The following is a 19,412-nucleotide window of genomic DNA, read 5'->3' as shown; positions in this document are numbered from 1 at the left end:
GTCAGAAATCATCTCTTCTCTGTTTAAAAATTATATCAGAAATTTCTGAAGCTTCTCTATATTTTTCTTGGCCATGACCGCGCAGGTACACCCCTTTTTCATATATATATATATATATACACATTCGCTCTTGAAATGATTATATATAATAAACAGATGGTTGATTAAACGTTATATATATAGAAACTAATCAGTCATATTTATGCTCTTAAATGACAGAAATCTGTGTTACAATTAAGTGTTCATGAAGAAGGAATCAGGAAGAAAGCGTGGGTAGCCGTTTCTAGGTTTTCAGGTATTTTTTATAAAATTTCAAAATATACAATATGATCACTAATTTTAATAAGGTGGCAAAATTAATATTTTCATAATTTGTTACATTTTTAGGGGTTACTTCGATAGAAATGGATGACAAAACCGGTAAAATGACGGTAGTTGGTGAAGTTGATGTGCCGAGAATCGTGAAGAAGCTAAGGAAGATATGTAGTGCAGAGCTTGTTACAGTTGAAGTTGTTAAACCGCCTGAGAAAAAGCCTGAACCGAAGAAACCGGATGATTTTGTTGCTTATCCATTTTCGATTAACTACCCGTACCCATACCATTCATACTATCCAACATACTGTTATTGTAATTGTGGTGAAGCAACCAAATAATTAATACGTGCAGTTATGTAATTTTCCTAGATTTCTTTCAGATAACATAATATATATTAGCAATGTAACAACTTTTTGATGAAAGCATATTATTTGAGTTAATGTAATATACATTTCTCGTATGAGTTTATTTTGAAGAGAAAAACACAATTGGTGTATGGTAAATTTATGCTGTATATGCTTTGTTAGCTTTATACTCTAAATCATCTGCAATTTCTGATTTTCTAGCTAGACCTACTTTCTTGCTTGTTCTATAAAAATTTTGTTATGCCTGTTGTTCTATTTCATTTTAATTCTCAAACTATCTCAACTGTGAATAATAGAATAGTAGTAAAAAAAAATCATCTACTCATCATTTTTCTCACGAGGTTTCATTCACGTTGACTTTTCTCTAATGCTAAATAATCTTTACTTCTAATCTTCTTCACCGCAAAGTACTATATATTACTAAATCAATATGTTCCGAGAATTTGGTTGAATCCGTTTATTTGGATTATGCAAATTCCATGTAATATATATATACACATTTGACCCCAAAAAAAAATACATTATGTTGGTTTCAAATTGTGTTTTTTTTTATGATAAACAAATTGTAGGTCTTAAACCCATCTTATATATTAAAACAGAAGTCACAACCTTGATTTATATGTGATTTTTTTTTAAATAGACCTAATGGACATATTTCTAGAAAGTCATGTTACATTTAATCTCTAATCTTATCAATTAAATTTTTGGCCTAACAGAAATTTTTATTAGGCTATCAATAATTAGATTTAAATAATAGATGATTCATTGTCGATTTTAACTTTTAAAATTATAAATATTTTCTTTTGTATATTAAAAAAGAAGTCACAACCTTGATTCATGTGTGATTTTTTTTAAAAATGGACCTAATGGACATATTCCTACAAAGTCATGTTACATTTAATCTCTAATCTTTTCATTTAAATTTTGGGCATACCAGAAATTTTTATTGGGATATCAATAATTGGATTTAAATAATACATGATCCATTGGATTTATAAATAGTATAAATTCAATAGATATAATTTAATGTTGTAATAGTATACATCCGTATGTTAATTATTTAAATATTTGTCGATGTTAACTTTTAAAATTATAAAGTTTTTTTTTAAATAACAAAAATCATATTATCTAACAATAATTAATCTTTACTACCTTAAACCAATGAGAAAATTTTTTAAACTATATAGTTTATTTTAAAAATTAAACAAAAACTAAAAGTTTAATTATTTACTCGATAATATAAATCTATGAAACGAAAGTTTAATTTTTTTAAAACTTTCTAAATTTGTGAAATGTTACACTATTTTTAAATATGACAATAAAACAATATTTACTAATCTTTATATATACAGTTACGATTTTAATAATGAAACAATAATCCAAAAATATACATATAGAAGAAGATACAAATACATGTGAAAGTTTAAAACAATCTATTCAATTAAAAAAATATACCGTAAACTTATTATTTTTTAAAAATTAATAGACACATATATATTATAATATATACCAATTTAGAATTGAAAACAAAATGTTTATATAAAAATAAATGAAAACAAAAATCGGCGCAACAGATCTAGTAATCTTTAATTTTCAAAAAATATGATTTAAAAAAGCATTATGTACGAAAAGAGGTTATTCTCAACAAAGAAAATCAAACATTTTACATTATCATTAGGCCATGTTGGGTTTTACGTAGTCTATTCGATTGTAGAGAAAACGTAAACATTTGTGAACTATGCGAATGAGATAATTTAGCAATGAAGAAATCGAGAAAGAGTCAAGGTCGAAAGTCTTCTTTCACAACTAAAAAAAATTACTAAACGAAAATTAGTCTTAAGAAAAATTTGTAAAATTAGCCTAAAAAAAATAATTTCCCTTTTTCTGAAAATTACACCATCTAAACTTGTTAAAAAAGTTCTCATGACCGGCTATTAATGATTAGTAATACCTTTAAACACAGAAAAAAAACTTTTCAACGTATAAAACTAAATAAAATTCCTTTTCATAACTATTTGTATAACACATTAAAATAAGAATACACTGTTTAGTATCGCCTCCTGGTAACTTGTGGTGTAAACTCTTGGAGAAACATGTTACCATCTTATAATTTCGGTGTCATTTTCATTAATAACCACGACATTCTCAACTTGAACTACTCATGTTTGTCTAACCTTGCAAGTAGTGGAGTGAATGTTTATCTCCTTTTTTTTAAACCCATTAGAATTTATTTACCAACAAGGGAGGATACAAAGTGAGATGCTTCTGAGGAATACATAACCAGCAGGAAACCCAGTTTTTCTAAAGAAGGGAGACAAAACATACACAACAAAAATAACATTTTAAACAAAAGCTTAAGATTACACACAAAAAAACAGATTTGATTTAACAAACTAAGACCGTGGACAAACGAAGATAAACAAGCGGGAAGGGCATGATTTAATTGAGCGTAAAGTTGAAATTATTGATGAAGTCCAACACAATTCATTATATTGCGCTCCAAAACTTCAAAGGAGCCACGAGATTTACCCGCTTGGAACTATTCGTTGAAGACGAGGTGAGACGACACTAATTTGACCATAACGACTCGAAGAGTAAAGAGTCGAAGCTCCAGCGGGAATCACCGCAACCAACCCGTTGCATGCAGAGTCAAGGATGTTAACATAGGGTAAAATAACCCATCCCAGCCCAACCCACAAATAGCCCAACCCACAAATAACCCAACCCAGTTTATACCCAACCAGCAAGATTGAAATCCAAACCAAAAAAATAACTCAATATGGTATGGGTTTACCCGTGGGTACCAAAAGTATTATCTTATTTACTCTGAAGATCATGTAAAATAATAATATCATTAATGTGAGCTTTAATATAAAAACAAGATCTTGCAATTTTATAGAAAAATTGTTTTTGTGGTTTTAGCGAAATTTTTTCTTTTTGCGGTTTTTGGTCGGAAAAACTCGATTTTGATTTTGACGGGAAAACTCAGTTTTGCGGTTTTGGCGGGAAAACTCAGTTTTTCGGTTTTGGCGGGAAAACTTGGTTTTTTTGGTTTCGGCAAGAAAACTCGGTTTTTTGGTTTCGGCGGGAAAACTCGGTTTTGCGGTTTCGGCGGAAAAACTCGGTTTTGCGGTTTCGGCGGGAAAACTCGGTTTTGCGGTTTTTGGCGGGAAAACTCGGTTTTGCGGTTTTGGCAGGAAAACTCGGTTTTGCGGTTTTGGCGGGAAAACTCGGTTTTGCGGTTTTGGCAAAAAAAACTCGGTTTTTCAGTTTTGGCGGGAAAACTCGGTTTTGCGGTTTTGGCGGGATAACTCGATTTTGATTTTGGCGGGAAAATTCGGTTTTGCGGTTTTTGGCGAAAAAACTCGGTTTTGCGGTTTTGACGGGAAAACTCGGTTTTGCGTTTTTTGGCGGGAAAACTATGTTTTGCGATTTCGGCGGGAAAACTCGATTTTGATTTTGGCGGGAAAACTTGGTTTTTTTATTTTGGCGAAAAAACTCGGTTTTGCGGTTTTGGCGGGAAAACTCGTTTTTCGGTTTCGGCGGGAAAACTCGGTTTTTCTGTTTCGGCGGGGAAACTCGGTGTGGTCTACACCCATAAGCTTCGCCACAAAAGGCATAACAAATAACCCACAGAAAAGTAGACCTCAAAGAAGACGACCACAAATCCAGCACCAACGTCACCGGAGAAACCGATCACTGCCGAGATTCAGAAGGACCACCACTGTTGGAACAAAGAAGGAAGAAGCAATGAGTTAGTTGTTGGAACGAAGAAAACATGGCCAAAGAAAAAGAGTCATTGCATGATCTAAGCCACCCTATCCATGAGAATTCATCCACGGAATTCATTCACAGAAACCCATCCACGGCAACCTATTTATAGATTTTCTTGTGTTGGGCAAATTGATTGGAGAAGTCTTGAGCACGTGAGAAAGGCCTAATATAACTGTTTGGAACCTCCAAAAGTCAAGATAGAAGTTTGAGGCAAAGAGAGTTTGAAATAGAGTTGTTGGAAAAAGATGCATTCTATTATCCAACATTTGGAGAGAGAAAGAATCTCAGCCCTTCAATTCAAATTCTCACATCCCAACCATTCATTTTGAATCCAGATATATCTTTTCTTTGTCTTCTTTCTCTCATTTGTTTAATATGTGTAGTGGTTATAAATAGACCTCATTGTAATCAATTGCAATGGAAACTGAAAGTGAGGAGTTCCCCTTTTTTCTTCACCATTCTCTTTTCTCTTGATTACTCTTTACTCTCATACTCTCTCTGTTTACTATGTTTCTCACTGTCCATTTACTTTTATACTCTGTTTCTCCTTTACTCACTCTCACATCCTAATCTATCTTTTCTTACATGGTATAAGAGTTTTAAGCTCTTGAACCTCACAAAAGCTTCCGCAAATCTATTTCATTCTCAGTTCATCTTCATTTGAGCTTGGTACAACCTTTTGTCCAGCGGTCCAAAGGTTTTCCAAGAAGGAAGAACCCACAACCAGCTCACAAGTCTCTGAACCTCAAGAACCCTTCAGCAAGCTCAGCCAGTCCAGTCTACAACTCATTCTCTTTGAAGATTCTTGGGCACACTCTTTTATCCAGTGGTCCATAATTCTTCAAAGTTGTCCAATCTCCCTTCTCTTGTCAAATATGAAGAGAGCTTCCAAGAAGGTGGCGCCTCTCAAACATAAAGAAAGGAGGAGTCTTTGGTGTGATGGATACAAGAAGGAGGTCATGTACTTAAAGAGAAGGAGTTGGAGTTCAACTCAACATCTCAGATCCAACAAATTGTCTTGATCCATGTGTATTGGAGGTTCAAGGAACCTGCTCAGGTTCCTTGGTTGTAAGTTAAACCTCTCCTTCTTGATATGAACTTGGGATAATGGTTATGGTTGTGTTGTGTTGAAGTGTGTATTAAAGTGTCCTAAGAGCTGTCTAAATTGCTAGAGTTGTTGAACCTAATTTCCATCTTAGGATGCTTAAGAGTGTTGTGTTATGAATTGAAGATATATGTCATGCTTGAATGTGTATTAGGGTAATATATGAGTTGTCTACTCTTGTAATTGCATTCATGAGTTGTTTAAGGTGATTAGATGAGTTGTCTAGTCTTTGATTTTGTCATTTGAGCATATCATTGTTTAATTGATTAAAATAGCCTAAATATCTTGTATTGATGAGTTATCATACTTGAACATTTAGTGAGTTGGCTGCATGGATTTGAACTGAATGAGTTGTTTAGATTATGTCCATTGCATTTTTCTTAACCATTGGGATCAGAATTGGTGACTTATCAATATCTGATCCTAGTGTGTGTAGGGTCTGATTCTTGTTGGAGTTTGAGTGATGTTTCAGGTGCACAAGTGTTGTCTCTGTCCATCATCAAATCAAGACAAAGAAGAAGACTTTGCCCATGCCGTTCAGAGCCTATACATGATGTATATTCCTGTTTGATCCAGAGCCTACATATGATGTATATTCCTGACCATGGAGAGATTGTTGGTGAGGAGAACAGGTGGTAATAAGTGGGGGCTGAAATAAAATATGGCTGGGCTTTGAAGATACTTCAGGAAGGAGTATTGATGGAGAGGCAGGCCAGTGTGTCATCAGTCACACACACACACCAAGCTGGAGCTCCACATGCATTGCAAGAACCGGTTGAATTAAGCGCAGACCATTTGGTTGTTGAGCTCCTGGTTCAAAAGACACACGAGGGGCAGTGAGGAAGAGATCAAAGGAGGAACTAATTGACTTAAGTGTAGCTGTAGGGGTGATGTGCTCCTGGTTTCAAGACTCAGTGTTGCTCACTTCCAAGCTTGGTCCTTCACTCATTTGTTTTTGGATCAAGCTTGAGGAGGGGTAATGGTGAGCTATCCTAAAGGTCCAAGTCGTCCATTGCCTCAGTTACCTCCAAAGCCATTGCAAGAAGAATTCAACAAGGACAACAACAACTTGGTGTTAGAACAGTTACTTTCTGGTTGGGAAGCTATGGATCAGCTTCTACATGGAGTTAGAACAGTTACCTTCAGTGGGGAAGCTATGGATCAGCCCAAGGCATGAGTTAGAATAGTTATATTCTAGTTGGGGAGCTTTGGATCATCTTTTACATGGAGTTAGAACAGTTACCTTCAGTTGGGAAGCTATGATTCAGCCCATAGCATGTGTGCTTGTGCCTGATTGATGAAGCTTCAAGTGAGGCTACAATAGAGATTTCAAAGTACTTGGAGCTCCCTGTAGTAGAAGCTGGTGGTCCATAAACCCCTTTGAAGATGGCGAGTAGTCAGAAGAGAGGGGGAGACACAACCGGCCTAAAGAAGAGTCGGAGATGTTGGTGTGTGCAAGTTGTGGAGTTCATACTTGCAGCACAAGTTAGACTATGATCCAGAGTCTAAGGACTCCACCATGAGTTATCTGAAGTTCCTTAGGCTCACTGGCCAATCCCTATGCCTTGTTGAACTCTACCCTTTTTCCCTTAGCAAGTTTTCTCACAAAAGGTTTTCTTGCTAAGGTTTTTAATGAGGGAGCTTCTTCAAGGTTCCAAGCTTTTCCAAGGATCTCCTATGGTCAAGTTTGAGGGGGAGTGTTGGAATGAAGAAGGAAGAAGCAATGAGTTAGTTGTTAGAATGAAGAAAACATGTCCAAAGGAAAAGAGTCATTGCATGATCCAAGCCAGCCTATCCACGAGAATTCATCCACGGAATTCATTCACAGAAACCCATCCACGGCAACCTATCCACAGATTTTGTCTGTACATTCTTGTGTTGGGCAAATTGATTGGAGAAGTCTTGAGCACGTGGGGAAGACCTAATATGACTGTTTGGAACCTCCAAAAGTCAAGATAGAAGTTAGAGGCAAAGAGAGTTTGAAATAGAGCTGTTGGGAAAAGATGCACTCTATTATCCAACATTTGGAAAGAGAAAGAATCTCAGCCCTTCAATTCAAATTCTCACATCCCTAGACCTCATTGTAATCAATTTCAATGTAAGCTGAAAGTGGGGAATTCCCCTTTCTTCTTCACCATTCTCTTTCCTCTTGATTACTCTTTACTCTCATGCTCTCTCTGTTTACTCTGTTCCTCAATGTCCATTTATTCTCATATTCTGTTTCTCCTTTACTCACTCTCACATCCTAATCTATTTTTTGTTACACCCACATGCATGCAAGTACACACATGCCAAAAGCCAACCAAAGCCTTGAGAACCAATCATTTGAATCAAAATTTGCAACTGAGAATCCAAGCTTAAACCAAATAAAAACTTCACAAACTAGTGAAAGTAGAAATCATAAAGCAATGAAACAACCCGACTGATGTCGTGTGGTTGTTGAAGCCCACAAACGTCAGCAGGAAAACAGAGCTTGTCTTAAGGAGATTTAGAGAGAAGAGGGAGCAAGTTTAGAGAGAGGTTAAAGTAAATAATATATATGAATGTTTGTCTCATTAGAAATCATACTTTTCTAAAATAGAGAATCAATCAAGCACAGCTTCATGGATAATATGGTAAAATATCGTATATGGTACTTTTCTAATAAATAAACATTTACACCTACACTGCGGAACAAGCACAATATCGTATACTAACGTTTTTTACGCTTTGTTTTTACTTTTCCAAATTACTTCATTAATTTTATTTATCATTATAATTCGATGTCATTTATTTTACGCATTAACCATAATAATTTCATGTGTCTAAATGAAATTATTCTATTAGTGACAAGAAGTCAAACCGGTTAACAAAATTATTTTTATTTGTTTACTAAATCATTTAGACATGGTCATTCATGTATTCGTTCAGATATATATCGGTTTTTATGGATATCAAGTTTTTGGATTTAAAGTTAAATTATGTTCGGGTATTAATTTTTGAACAAAGTTCAAGTTGGATTCTTCCGTATCCGGGTAAGTTTGTAGGAACCTAAAAATATTAAATATCTAAATAACATATATGTTTTAAAAATATCACTAAACAATTTAGAACGTCCGGGTCAAACTCTAGTTATTTATTATATGAGAATAAGTTTAGTTTCGAAAAAAGAAAGAAAGAGTAGTTTCCAAATTTGAACAACCAAACCGCCGAAAAAAAATCAAACCAAACCGGTATGAACCAAATCAACCTGAATTATTTGACATACCCAAAAAAAACTAAAATCATATTCAAAAAGACTGAAAACTAGCCTAAACTTACTAAGAATATGTATATTATTAAAATCTGAATCCTATCCAAAACCGATTTACATCATACCAAACCGATTCATATTACCTGTAACCAAAATTCTGGAAAACTGAATAACCCCAATCAAAACTGAAATCCGGATTCAAATGTTCCTACTTTGGAGTTTGTACCATTCGGATTATGACTATCAATATCATTTGCCATCCTCCTAAATCACCATCGTGTTGGATAAGACATCCAGAATCGAGGATACTCTAAGAATCTAGATTTGATTATAAGCTGAACAAAATATCAAACAAAAACTGACGGATACAGATTAATTTATGTACTCACAAGTGCCAAGAGGCAAAAACATCAACATTACTGATCTTCTTTCCACATCTCTACCCAGTTCTCCTTTGCCTCTTCGAGTCCGAAAAGAGAGTTAGTCTTGGTCGGATCTAGGTTTGTGGACAAGCTCCCATATGCGATCCCAAGAGCAGACGCACCAAAGGTCACGAGCGTGGTCAAAAATGGAACCCACAAAGGCACGTCCCAGACGTTTTTATCCTTCAAAATATCAAGTAGTTTCAATACTGCCACTCCCAAGCCCAGTGGTGTCCCCACAGACACCACGATCCTCCCCATCATCCTCCCGAACACTTCTTGAGGTATCGGCGGGTCGTCTTCCGGGTCGGGGTTTGACTTACCAGGCTTTTCAGAGTTTTTAGAAGGCTGAAACCCCTTAGGGCTAGCGTGGAGCCTAGATTCACATCTGATCCTGTTGTTGCTAGAGATTAGGGTTTTTGGATCTTGAGGTTTGCTTTTGAAAATTGTTCTTGAGAGAAATGATAATGGTGGTGAGTGGTGTGAGCACAAGAGAGCTCTCATCTTCTTGCTTCTTTCTTCTTCTTCTACTTCTAAAGTTTTATTTCTTTTTAGTATTCATTTGTGCATTTTATTATTCGCCTTGTAATACATGCAGATAAGGTGGCAAGTTTTGTTTGTATCTTTAAGATATTATTTTCTTAGCCACACCACAGACACACATTTCCTACGGTTTATCCTTCTTTCCAAGAAAATAATTCCCAGAAAACAAAAAAGAGAATTCGTTGGAATATTTTTTCGAATTATGAAGTTCAAAAATATGAAAATGAATGTTCTGAAGTTTTTAAAATTCATCTTTCTACACTTCATTAGCAATCCATAGCAGATCTCCATTAGCAATCCATAGTAGAATCACAAAAACCATAAGAAAAAACAATTAGAAAATAATTGCCTACCTTAGAGATGTTTCGGAGGGGAGCTGTTGAGCAACTTAGAACATAAGTTCTTCATTTAAGTCTTCGAAACTAAGGTTTCTTTTCAAAATTTCCTTCATGAGTCCAAATCAAAGATTAATTTTTAATGATTATGGGCGGACCTTTAACCTTTTTAATGGTTTGATTAAATTTTAAAAGTAATAAGTAGTTATATATAATTGATTCATTTTATAATATCAGATATTTTTGATATTAGAAATAATAAAATTATTATTAAAACTGAGGTATATAATTAGTTAAAAATTGTATCAAAAATAATAATGTAAGATGAAAATATAATTTAATAAATATAATTAAATATGATATGTTTTTAGTAAAGGTTGTTAAAAATATAAATATATAATGCATAAATACATATACCATATATTATATAATAATTGTATTTTCTACCAATCAATTAAAATAAGTAGATTAATGAAAGTATATCACTTTTGTAGCATATTGTTGTTATAGCTACTGTTTTATTATTAATTAGTAGATTTTGATCCGTGTTTAGAAATCACATATTTGTTTTTCACTTATTGATCCAAATTTTATTTCAAGATTACCATTATTTTTTTATTTGGATCTTAGAAATTGAGTTTTAATGTTTTATCAATTTTTTTCTTTCAAAGTGTGGTATTTGTTCGGAATAGATTTAAAGATGATATGTGTGATTTAATAATATAGATATTCTATATTGTAGACCAATGTGTTTTCATTATTAAAATGTAATAACATTATGAATTGTCAGTTTTAAATTGAAAATGATTTTCTCTCGTCATATATTCGTATCTTAGTTCTAACCATCAAACTAAATTATTTTTAATCCATATTCAATTTAGAAGCTATACCTATTTTTTATCCGTTTTTTCAAAGCGCGAGTTTCTTTTTTTGTTGACTATTTTGATAAAATTCGCACGAATTTATAACTTTTTATTAGAAATAAATAATTTAAAATTGGTAGACATGGCGCCTTGTATATAATTTGGTTTGAATTTAATGAAAATTTCGTTAATTAAAAATTCAATAGACCCAGTAAAAACCCAAAAACCCGCTATTATCCGGTTGGAAAATGATATACCGCTTGGTCAAATTTTATACAATCCCGATGGACTATAATCATACTGTTGTAGTACGTTGTTATATTGTAATTTTGAGTAAATATGTTTTAAAGAATAAACACATGTGGTTAAATCTGTTTTCCTACTGATTTGTGTATATTAAAAGTATCGTTTGTGAATAAATAATTTCAAAAATATATAATTCTAATGTATTGTATGTTTATGGTATAGTATCACCACTAAAAGTTTGATTTTATGGCCTATAGTTAATATTAAATTTATTTTATGTATATAAAATGTTTTTTCAAATGAAACAAATGAGTTTTTAAATATGTGTATTTAGTTAATGAATAATCATAATTATTACGATCTAAACCCATGATTTATTTGAGTTGTATTTGTAGTTATAGATCCAAAACGAAAATACTAAAATGGCATTAATGAAATTTAAAATCTATACTATATAAAAGTTGAAACTATAAGACATTGAGAGCATCCACATAGGATTTTAAACGACTAATAGTATAATGACAAATCAGCATTTTAGTTTATTACTTTTTAAAATGTCAAAATTTCCAAAATTGTATTTAAAACGAAATTAATAATCCATCTTTAATTTAAACTAAAAAAATAAATATTAACATTTTACAACTTGCTTTAAAATGTCAATTGTTATAATAAAATGAAAAATCAAAAGTAAAAAAGGCTATAATCCGTCGGACGCGTCAATATATGATTTAAAACCACCAAAAAAAAATGACAAATCAGATTAAATGTTAATATTTCCAAACAATGTATATTATCTAATACAGTAGGCTAACTAAAAAAATTATTAGTTTTTAAAATGTCATGATTTCCAAATTAATGTATATTAACAGAAAATATAAGTTGTAATACTTAATGTCGATATATAATTTTTATATTTAAAAATAAAAATTTTAAAAGTCAAAACATAGCCTTAAATACTATATTACCAATTAATAAAAGATGTATATTATCTAATAAAGTAGGCTAGTAAAAAATTATTAGTTTTTAAAATTTCATGATTTCCAAATTGATGTATATTAACAGAAAATATAAGTGTTAATACTTAATGGCGATATATAATTATTATATTTAAAAATAAAAAATTTAAAAGTCAAAACATATCCTTAAAACTATATTACCTGTTAATAAAAAACGTATATTATCTAATAAAGTAGGCTAATAAAAAATAATTAGTTTTTAAAATGTCATAATTTGCAAATTTATGTATATTAACATAAAATAGACTAATGAAAAAAATGGAAAACTGATGATAAAGGAGTTGAATAACAAAAACTAAAACATCTAAAAGGTAAATTCACTAAATACATAAAATAAGAAACTTTCCAATATATGAAGTATTGGATGACTATAAATAATTGTCTAAAGTTCTAAAAATTTTCAAGATTTACTTTGAGAAAGAGATAGATATTGAAAAGAGAAAATAGATATTTACACAATGGTTGTTTCTCCTACTTCTTTGGTTTTCGATAATTTTAGAAAATGTTTTAATAAGAATGAAGTTCTTGCTAGAGTGGTTCACTTTTGGAAAGCATGTAACATCACTATATAAAAGTTGAGGCTATAACCCATTGAAAGCGTCCACATAGGATTTAAAACCACCAATCATATTGTGACAAATCATCATCTTAATTTATTAATTTTTTAAAATGTTAATATTTCAAAAAAAAAATTAAAACGAAATTAATATTCCATATATAACTTAAACTAACAAAATAAATATTAACATTTTATAACTTGCTTTAAAATGTTAATTGTTATAATAAAATGAAAAATCAAAAGTAAAAAGGCTATACTCCATAGAACGTGTCTATATAGGATATAAAACCACCAATACAAATATGACAAATCAGATTAAATGTTAATATTTCCAAAAATGTATATTATCTAATAAAGAAGGCTAATAAAAAATTATTAGTTTTTAAAATGTCATGATTTCCAAATTAATGTATATTAACAGAAAATATAAGTTCTAATATTTAATGTCGATATATAATTATAAGATTTAAAAATCAAAATTTTCAAAGTTAAAACATAACCTTAAATATTATATTACCTGTTAATAAAAAATGTATATTATCTAATAAAGTAGGCTAATAAAAAATTATTAGTTTTTAAAATGTCATGATTCCCAAATTGATGTATATTAATAGAAAATATAAGTGTTAATACTTAATGTATATTTTCTATCATTATTATATTTAAATATCAAAATTTTAAAAAACATATCCTTAAATACTATATTACCTGTTAATAAAAAAATGTATATTATCTAATAAAGTAGGCTAATAAAAAATAATTAGTTTTTAAAATGTCATGATTTGCAAATTTATGTATATTAATATAAAATTGACTAATGAAAAAAAATGGAAAACTGATGTTAAAGGAGTTGAATAACAAAAACTAAAACATATAAAAGATAAATTCACTAAATACATAAAATAAGAAACTTTCCAACATATGAAGTATTGGATGACTATAAATAATTGTCTAAAGTTCTAAAGTTTTCAAGATTTACTTTGAGAAAGAGATAGATATTGAAAAGAGAAAATAGATATTTACACAATGGTTGTTTCTCCTACTTCTTTGGTTTTCGATGATTTTAGAAAATGTTTTAATAAGAATGAAGTTATTGCTAGCGTGGTTCACTTTTGGGAAGCATGTAACATCAACAAGTGTGATTTGCTTATGGGTCTCGAGTTATTTCTTACTGATCAAAAGGTATAAAAAAAATTATTTAGACATCCTCGATTTAAAATTTAATAAGCACCATATTGTTTGTTTGACACAAATTTTTACAGGGAACAACAATCCACGCCTTCATACCAGCTAATCGAATAGTATGCTATGAAGATGATTTAAAGGCTGGTGTAGTCTATAAGATTAAGAACTTCTTGGTCATCAACAACAAAACAAGTTACAAGGTGACTTCTTACGAGTTTTTAATTCAGTTCACTCAGCAAACTTTTACTGATCAAAAGGTATATAAAAGTTGAGGCTATAAGTCATTGAGAGCGTTCATGTAGGATTTAAAACAACCAATCATATTATGACAAATTATTATTTTAGTTTATTAGTTTTTAAAATGTCAAAATTTTCAGAAAGTTATTTATTTCCAAATAAAAACTAAACCAGTATCAAAAATGGAAAACTTACAAAAGTAAAAACATCATAGATAAGTTAGCTAAATATATAACATAATTTTGAAAAATAACATTAAAAAATTACCAAAATAATAACTAATTTAAAAATGTATTATGACAGAATTTTCAAATTTTAGTCTATATACTACTATATAAAAGTTGAGGTTATAACTCATTAGAAGCATCCATATAGGAATTAAACCACCAATCAAATTATGACAAATTATTATCTTAATTTTTGCTATCTATACTATATAAAAATTGAGGCTATAAGCCATTAAAAGCTTCACGTATGATGTTAAACGACCAATCAAAATATGACACATCATTATTTTAATTTATTATTTTTAAAACGTTAATATTTTTCAAAATTGTTTATTTCAAAATAAAACAGAAAGCAATATCAAATTAGTTAAGTTAACAAAAATAAAAAAAAAATAAATAAGTTAACTTAATTTATAAAATATTTTTCGAAATTTAACATAAACATATAATTACAAAATAATAATCAAGTTAAAAGATGCAAGACTTTCAAAAAATTATAAGTAAATAAATTTATTTTAGGCTATATGCTAATGAACATATTCAAAAATAACATATACTATGTACAAGTTGAAGGTATAAAATATTGAGAATGTTCACATCATATTTCTAAAACCCCAAAAATATATTTACTATATAGAAACTGAGGCTAAAAGCCATTGAGAATATAGAGGGTTATCAATAACCATTTAAATATAAAAATCATAATTTTAGTTTACTATTCTTTTAAATGTTAAAATTTCCAAAATTTATTGTTTGAATGCAAAATATAATTCAATATCAAAAAAAGCAAACTACTAAATAATTAATTAAAATGGAATTGATTCATATACATATACTAAATATTTGGAAATTTAACATAAATCTATATTATATAAAAGTTTAGGCTATGTTATAAAACAATTTGAAGCTATAAGTCACTGAAGATGTCCACATGGGATTTAAAACAAAAAAAAAATTATATTATGACAAATAATTATTTTCATTTTTATTTTCAAAAATGTCAACATTTACAAAACAATATTCAGTTAAAAATAATAGAAACCAATATCAAATAAAGTAAGTTGACCAAAGTAAACATTATAAATAATTTCACTTAATATATATGATTTTGAAATTAACATTAAATTAAAGTTCAAAATAAGAATTTTAAAAATACAAAGATTTAAAAAAATTATAGGTAAATAAAATTAACTCATTATTTTCAGGGTTTATGCTATATGCTATTGAAAACAACTCACAAATAACATATACTACTAGATTTTGATCCACACTTCAAAGCGCGTGTTTGATTTTGTTTTGATTTTCATAATTATGAAATTTAGGGATTGAATCATATAATTTTGAAGATTATATCACTAATATATAGGTCATTTGCATAAGCACAATTAATATCTATGAAATTTGATCACGCGTTTGCGTTTTTGAAGTTTGTTCGAAATTTGTTTGAAGATTCATTTGTGTGTAAAAATAGTATAGCAATTTGAAACTAGGATAAATATAGTGTTAATAGTAACGATTTATGTTACATTTAATTGTATATATATTAACAATCAAACTACCAATTATAAAACCAAGTATTATAATATTTTTAAATTTTTTTTATAAAAGTATCTATAATATAAATCTAAACTACAATTTCCTATTTTATAAAAGTATCAGAGACATATGTTCCATTAGTAAAAGTTAGATTTTAAAAAGAATGTTTTATTCACATATATTTTTGTAAGTTATGTTCTTAAGTATTTGGGCTTTTTCCTATTTTAAATTTAATGTGGGTCTCAATTTAATTATGTTTACATTTTTGGTCTTATTAATTTGGGGTTTATCTGTGTTAGAAATTAATTTTGTTAACATACGGCCCAAGCCTTTTTAATACTTTCTCTCTGCCGACAGCAAGGTACAAAACTTGTCTTGTTAAGATCGAAAGAAAAAAAATTAAAAAAAGTCTTATCAATGAATAGTTTGTTCGAGTTCGACGCCGACTCGTTCCTCTCAGATATATGAAGGTTAATCTTCTCTCCCTTATTTCTTCTTCATACAGCTTGAAGAAACTTAAACTTTTTGATTTTTTTTATTTTGTAAATACCGAGATCTAACTTTCTAAAAATATTCAGGTTGGTTTCCGATAACTTCTACGAACTCATCAGACAGATTTTAATGCTTATCGATGTGTTCAAAAAATTTTAAAACGAAGTCCGACAAAATATGTAAGCTTATTACAGGATTTTATATTTTTTGCTATAAATCTATATATTCTGGTTATATTATTTAATTAATTACCATTATTTTCCTAATTATTATTTCATATTTTCAGTGATAAGATATCTTTGAAGAAGAAGAATGATTTGCCACAACATTAAAGTAAGAATCAGATAAATCGATTGTTGTATAGTAATTTAAATTATTTTCGTCTTCTATTGGTTCTTATTTTGTTGTTCTGAAAAATAGATGTCGATGCGAAAAATAGATGTCAATTCGCCATGCGCAAGGCGCACTACTATATTGAATCATAAGCATTTGAGATTTGGACTTCCCCTATTATTGAAATTAAGAATATGTTATATGCACAGATATCAAAATAATACTTTTAAACATATAATCTAAATCATATAATCTTTTCTCAATAAGGATATAGTTTTTATAGTATAGATACCTCTAAAATGACCAATCTTAGCAAATCTTAGAAGGCATACAAGTAATCCTTCTTCAGATTTTTGGCAAGCTGTGTGGACATTCTCAGCATATGTTCTCCAAAGGCAGCAAGGCAAACTTAGGTCACTTTATAGGTCACTTTATAAACATACTAATAATACAACAAATTAGTCTTTAGATGGGTAAGAAAACATGGTAAATGTAATAAAATAATCTTCTAAATAAAACTCATACTTAATGTCTCTGAGTGTAAACTCCATCTTCTTCCGTTGTTTTCCTCCAGCACAATGAACTGTGTCAAGATCACCCAAGTCTAAAACCTGTCCAATTACATCTGAAACAAAAACCACAATGCAGACGCTTATCTATCAATCTACACTAATATTATAATAACTGAAGATATATGAACCAACTCTTACCAATAAGGATGTTCGGATCAGGTTAGCCACTTAGTATGGTTTCGAAATCAACCAAATCAAGAAAATTATTCTCAATCCGGAGAGTTGACTCGGAGATGTCTGTGTTGTGAAGAAAATTAATTTTCAAAGGATTTTTTGTAGTTCGATAGGTACGTCCAGCACCAGTCAAACTGAAGTTATCAATGTTGATCCACTCTCCAACAGGAACCTTGCTAGCCAATTCATCCATGTAAGCCTTTTTACACGATGCATGTATTTTCGTACCCTAAAATAATATAACCAAGTCAAAATTTAATGTTCTTTAAACTATAGATAAAAATATTAAACAAAACCGCAAATATATAAACAACACTATACTTACATTTGCATCCGAAAGGATTAATTCCAATGAATCACCGGCAATTTTATTCCATTGTCTCCATGAGTGGAGAACTTTGACTTGTACACGTCAAGCAGTCTTTTTCGGTTTGATGTCTTTCAAGAAGGTGATCTGCATATGGTTAACCATGATTTTAGGAATCGATATGCTGTTTTTTTGTGTGGTGAGTTTGAATTCGATAGAGAGGATGGTTAAAGGTTGAGAGGAAGTCTGTATTTATAATAGGAGAGCTAGGAATGACGATGTAGGTTAAGATAATATTTTGTAATTAATGTTTGTTACCGAAATTCTTGGATGAATATTTTTTTTCCAATCGATTAGTTATTTTAGGTGAGAGATTTAAGATAAATTGTGTAGTTGGCCGTAATTAATAGACTTGTGGAGGAAGTCATTTAGGGGGGCCTATTGGAAATAGAATTTGTGTGGAGTTTGAAAATTCTAAGAATTAATAGATTTTTAAAAGTTAAGGGGGGCCTATTAGGAAATAAAATTTGTGTGGAGTTTGAAAATTCTAAGAATTAATAGATTTTTAAAAGTTAAGTAGATTTGATGAATTCTTATCCAAATTATTGTATAAATTGTCACTGATTATTATAGATTTTCATATATACTTTTCTTTCCAAACTTATCTTTCTATTATTTTATTTTTTTTTAAAACTTCTTTCATAAAATAGAACTATTTGAAAATTAAATAATAATTTTGATTTTTTAATATTTTGACATTTTGATTTGTCTTGTTTGATTTTTGTTTTAAAGTTTTTAAGATCAACCTATGAATTTTCTCATGATTTTATTTTAATATCAAATAGTTGTATTTCATGAAAGATTTTTTTTTAAATTGTTATTTTTAATAATTTGTTTTATCTTTAGTTTTCTTTTTACAATTATCTTTGACTTGACAATAAAAATGTAAAAAAATCTTGTTGTGTTTGTGTTTTTGTGTTTTTGTTACATAGATTTTGAGAATCCTATGACTATACGTGATATTTGTAAAGTTGAGTGTTATGAGTAAAACTAAAGAGAATTTATGTCCCAATAACAAAAGAAATTAATAGAATTACAAAGTCAATAAAAACTAAACTTTTTGAATAACATAAGATTTCCATAGAATTTAAAAGTCCACAAACCAATAACCAATGATTCAAATAAGATTTTAAGAATTCATAAACCAATAACAATGAAATCTCTAAAACTAGATTTTGATCCGCGCTTTCAAAGCGCGGAATTTATTTCTATTTAAATAAAGATCTTATATAATAAATATGGTCAGTTATAAATATAGTACGAAATTGGTTATAAATATTTTGGTTAAAAATATTATTAGTTATAAATATGGCAAACGAATTAATTACGGGTCAATAACTTTTTAGAAATGATAGGTTATAAATATAGCAAATGAAGTAATTAAAAAAATTCCAAATTAGGTAATGGCATTCTCTTGTTAATAACTTCAAAAACTATTGAGAGTAGGATTCTGCTTTAATAGTATAGATTCTTTATTTTATTTAAAATTACTAAATGTGTGCCTAATTAAACAT

General features: G+C 29.7%; 3 protein-coding genes across 4 annotated transcripts in view; 2 read left to right on the top strand and 1 right to left on the bottom strand.

Moving 5' to 3' along the window:
* LOC106325931 lies at window positions 1-762 on the top strand. Its single transcript, XM_013763984.1, has 3 exons — window positions 1-85; window positions 220-295; window positions 388-762. Exons 1-3 carry the CDS (start codon window positions 74-76, stop codon window positions 651-653), a joined length of 354 nt encoding a protein of 117 aa, XP_013619438.1. The 5' UTR covers window positions 1-73; the 3' UTR covers window positions 654-762.
* An 8,212-nt stretch (window positions 763-8,974) lies between these two features.
* LOC106322992 (uncharacterized protein PAM68-like) lies at window positions 8,975-9,795 on the bottom strand. The gene has a single exon (XM_013761142.1). It carries the CDS (start codon window positions 9,715-9,717, stop codon window positions 9,208-9,210), a length of 510 nt encoding a protein of 169 aa, XP_013616596.1. The 5' UTR covers window positions 9,718-9,795; the 3' UTR covers window positions 8,975-9,207.
* Window positions 9,796-16,354: 6,559 nt separating this feature from the next.
* The window catches only part of LOC106327451 (DNA-directed primase/polymerase protein), a 30,451-nt gene continuing 27,393 nt past the window's right edge, over window positions 16,355-19,412 (top strand). The window contains exons 1-3 of one of the 2 annotated variants that reach the window (XM_013765603.1): window positions 16,355-16,430; window positions 16,539-16,631; window positions 16,739-16,785. The gene's annotated coding sequence lies outside the window, so the exon portion shown is untranslated. Of the gene's footprint in view, window positions 16,431-16,474; window positions 16,632-16,738; window positions 16,786-19,412 lie in introns of those variants that run through there. The other variant, XM_013765604.1, reaches the window with a different exon arrangement.

This window comes from Brassica oleracea, chromosome C2, assembly GCF_000695525.1.
Source record: "Brassica oleracea var. oleracea cultivar TO1000 chromosome C2, BOL, whole genome shotgun sequence".
Lineage (NCBI taxonomy): Eukaryota > Viridiplantae > Streptophyta > Magnoliopsida > Brassicales > Brassicaceae > Brassica > Brassica oleracea.
This window is presented reverse-complemented; position numbering and strand designations above follow the sequence as displayed.

What these genes read in the sequence shown, in the direction of transcription:
- LOC106325931 (XM_013763984.1), top strand. An exon ending in AGCCGTTTCTAGGTTTTCAG is followed by an intron (nt 296 to 387) that starts GTATTTTTTATA and finishes TTACATTTTTAG; the next exon opens with GGGTTACTTCGATAGAAATG.
- LOC106322992 (XM_013761142.1), bottom strand. Translation starts at nt 9,717, where the DNA reads ATGAGAGCTCTCTTGTGCTCACACCACTCACCACCATTATCATTTCTC.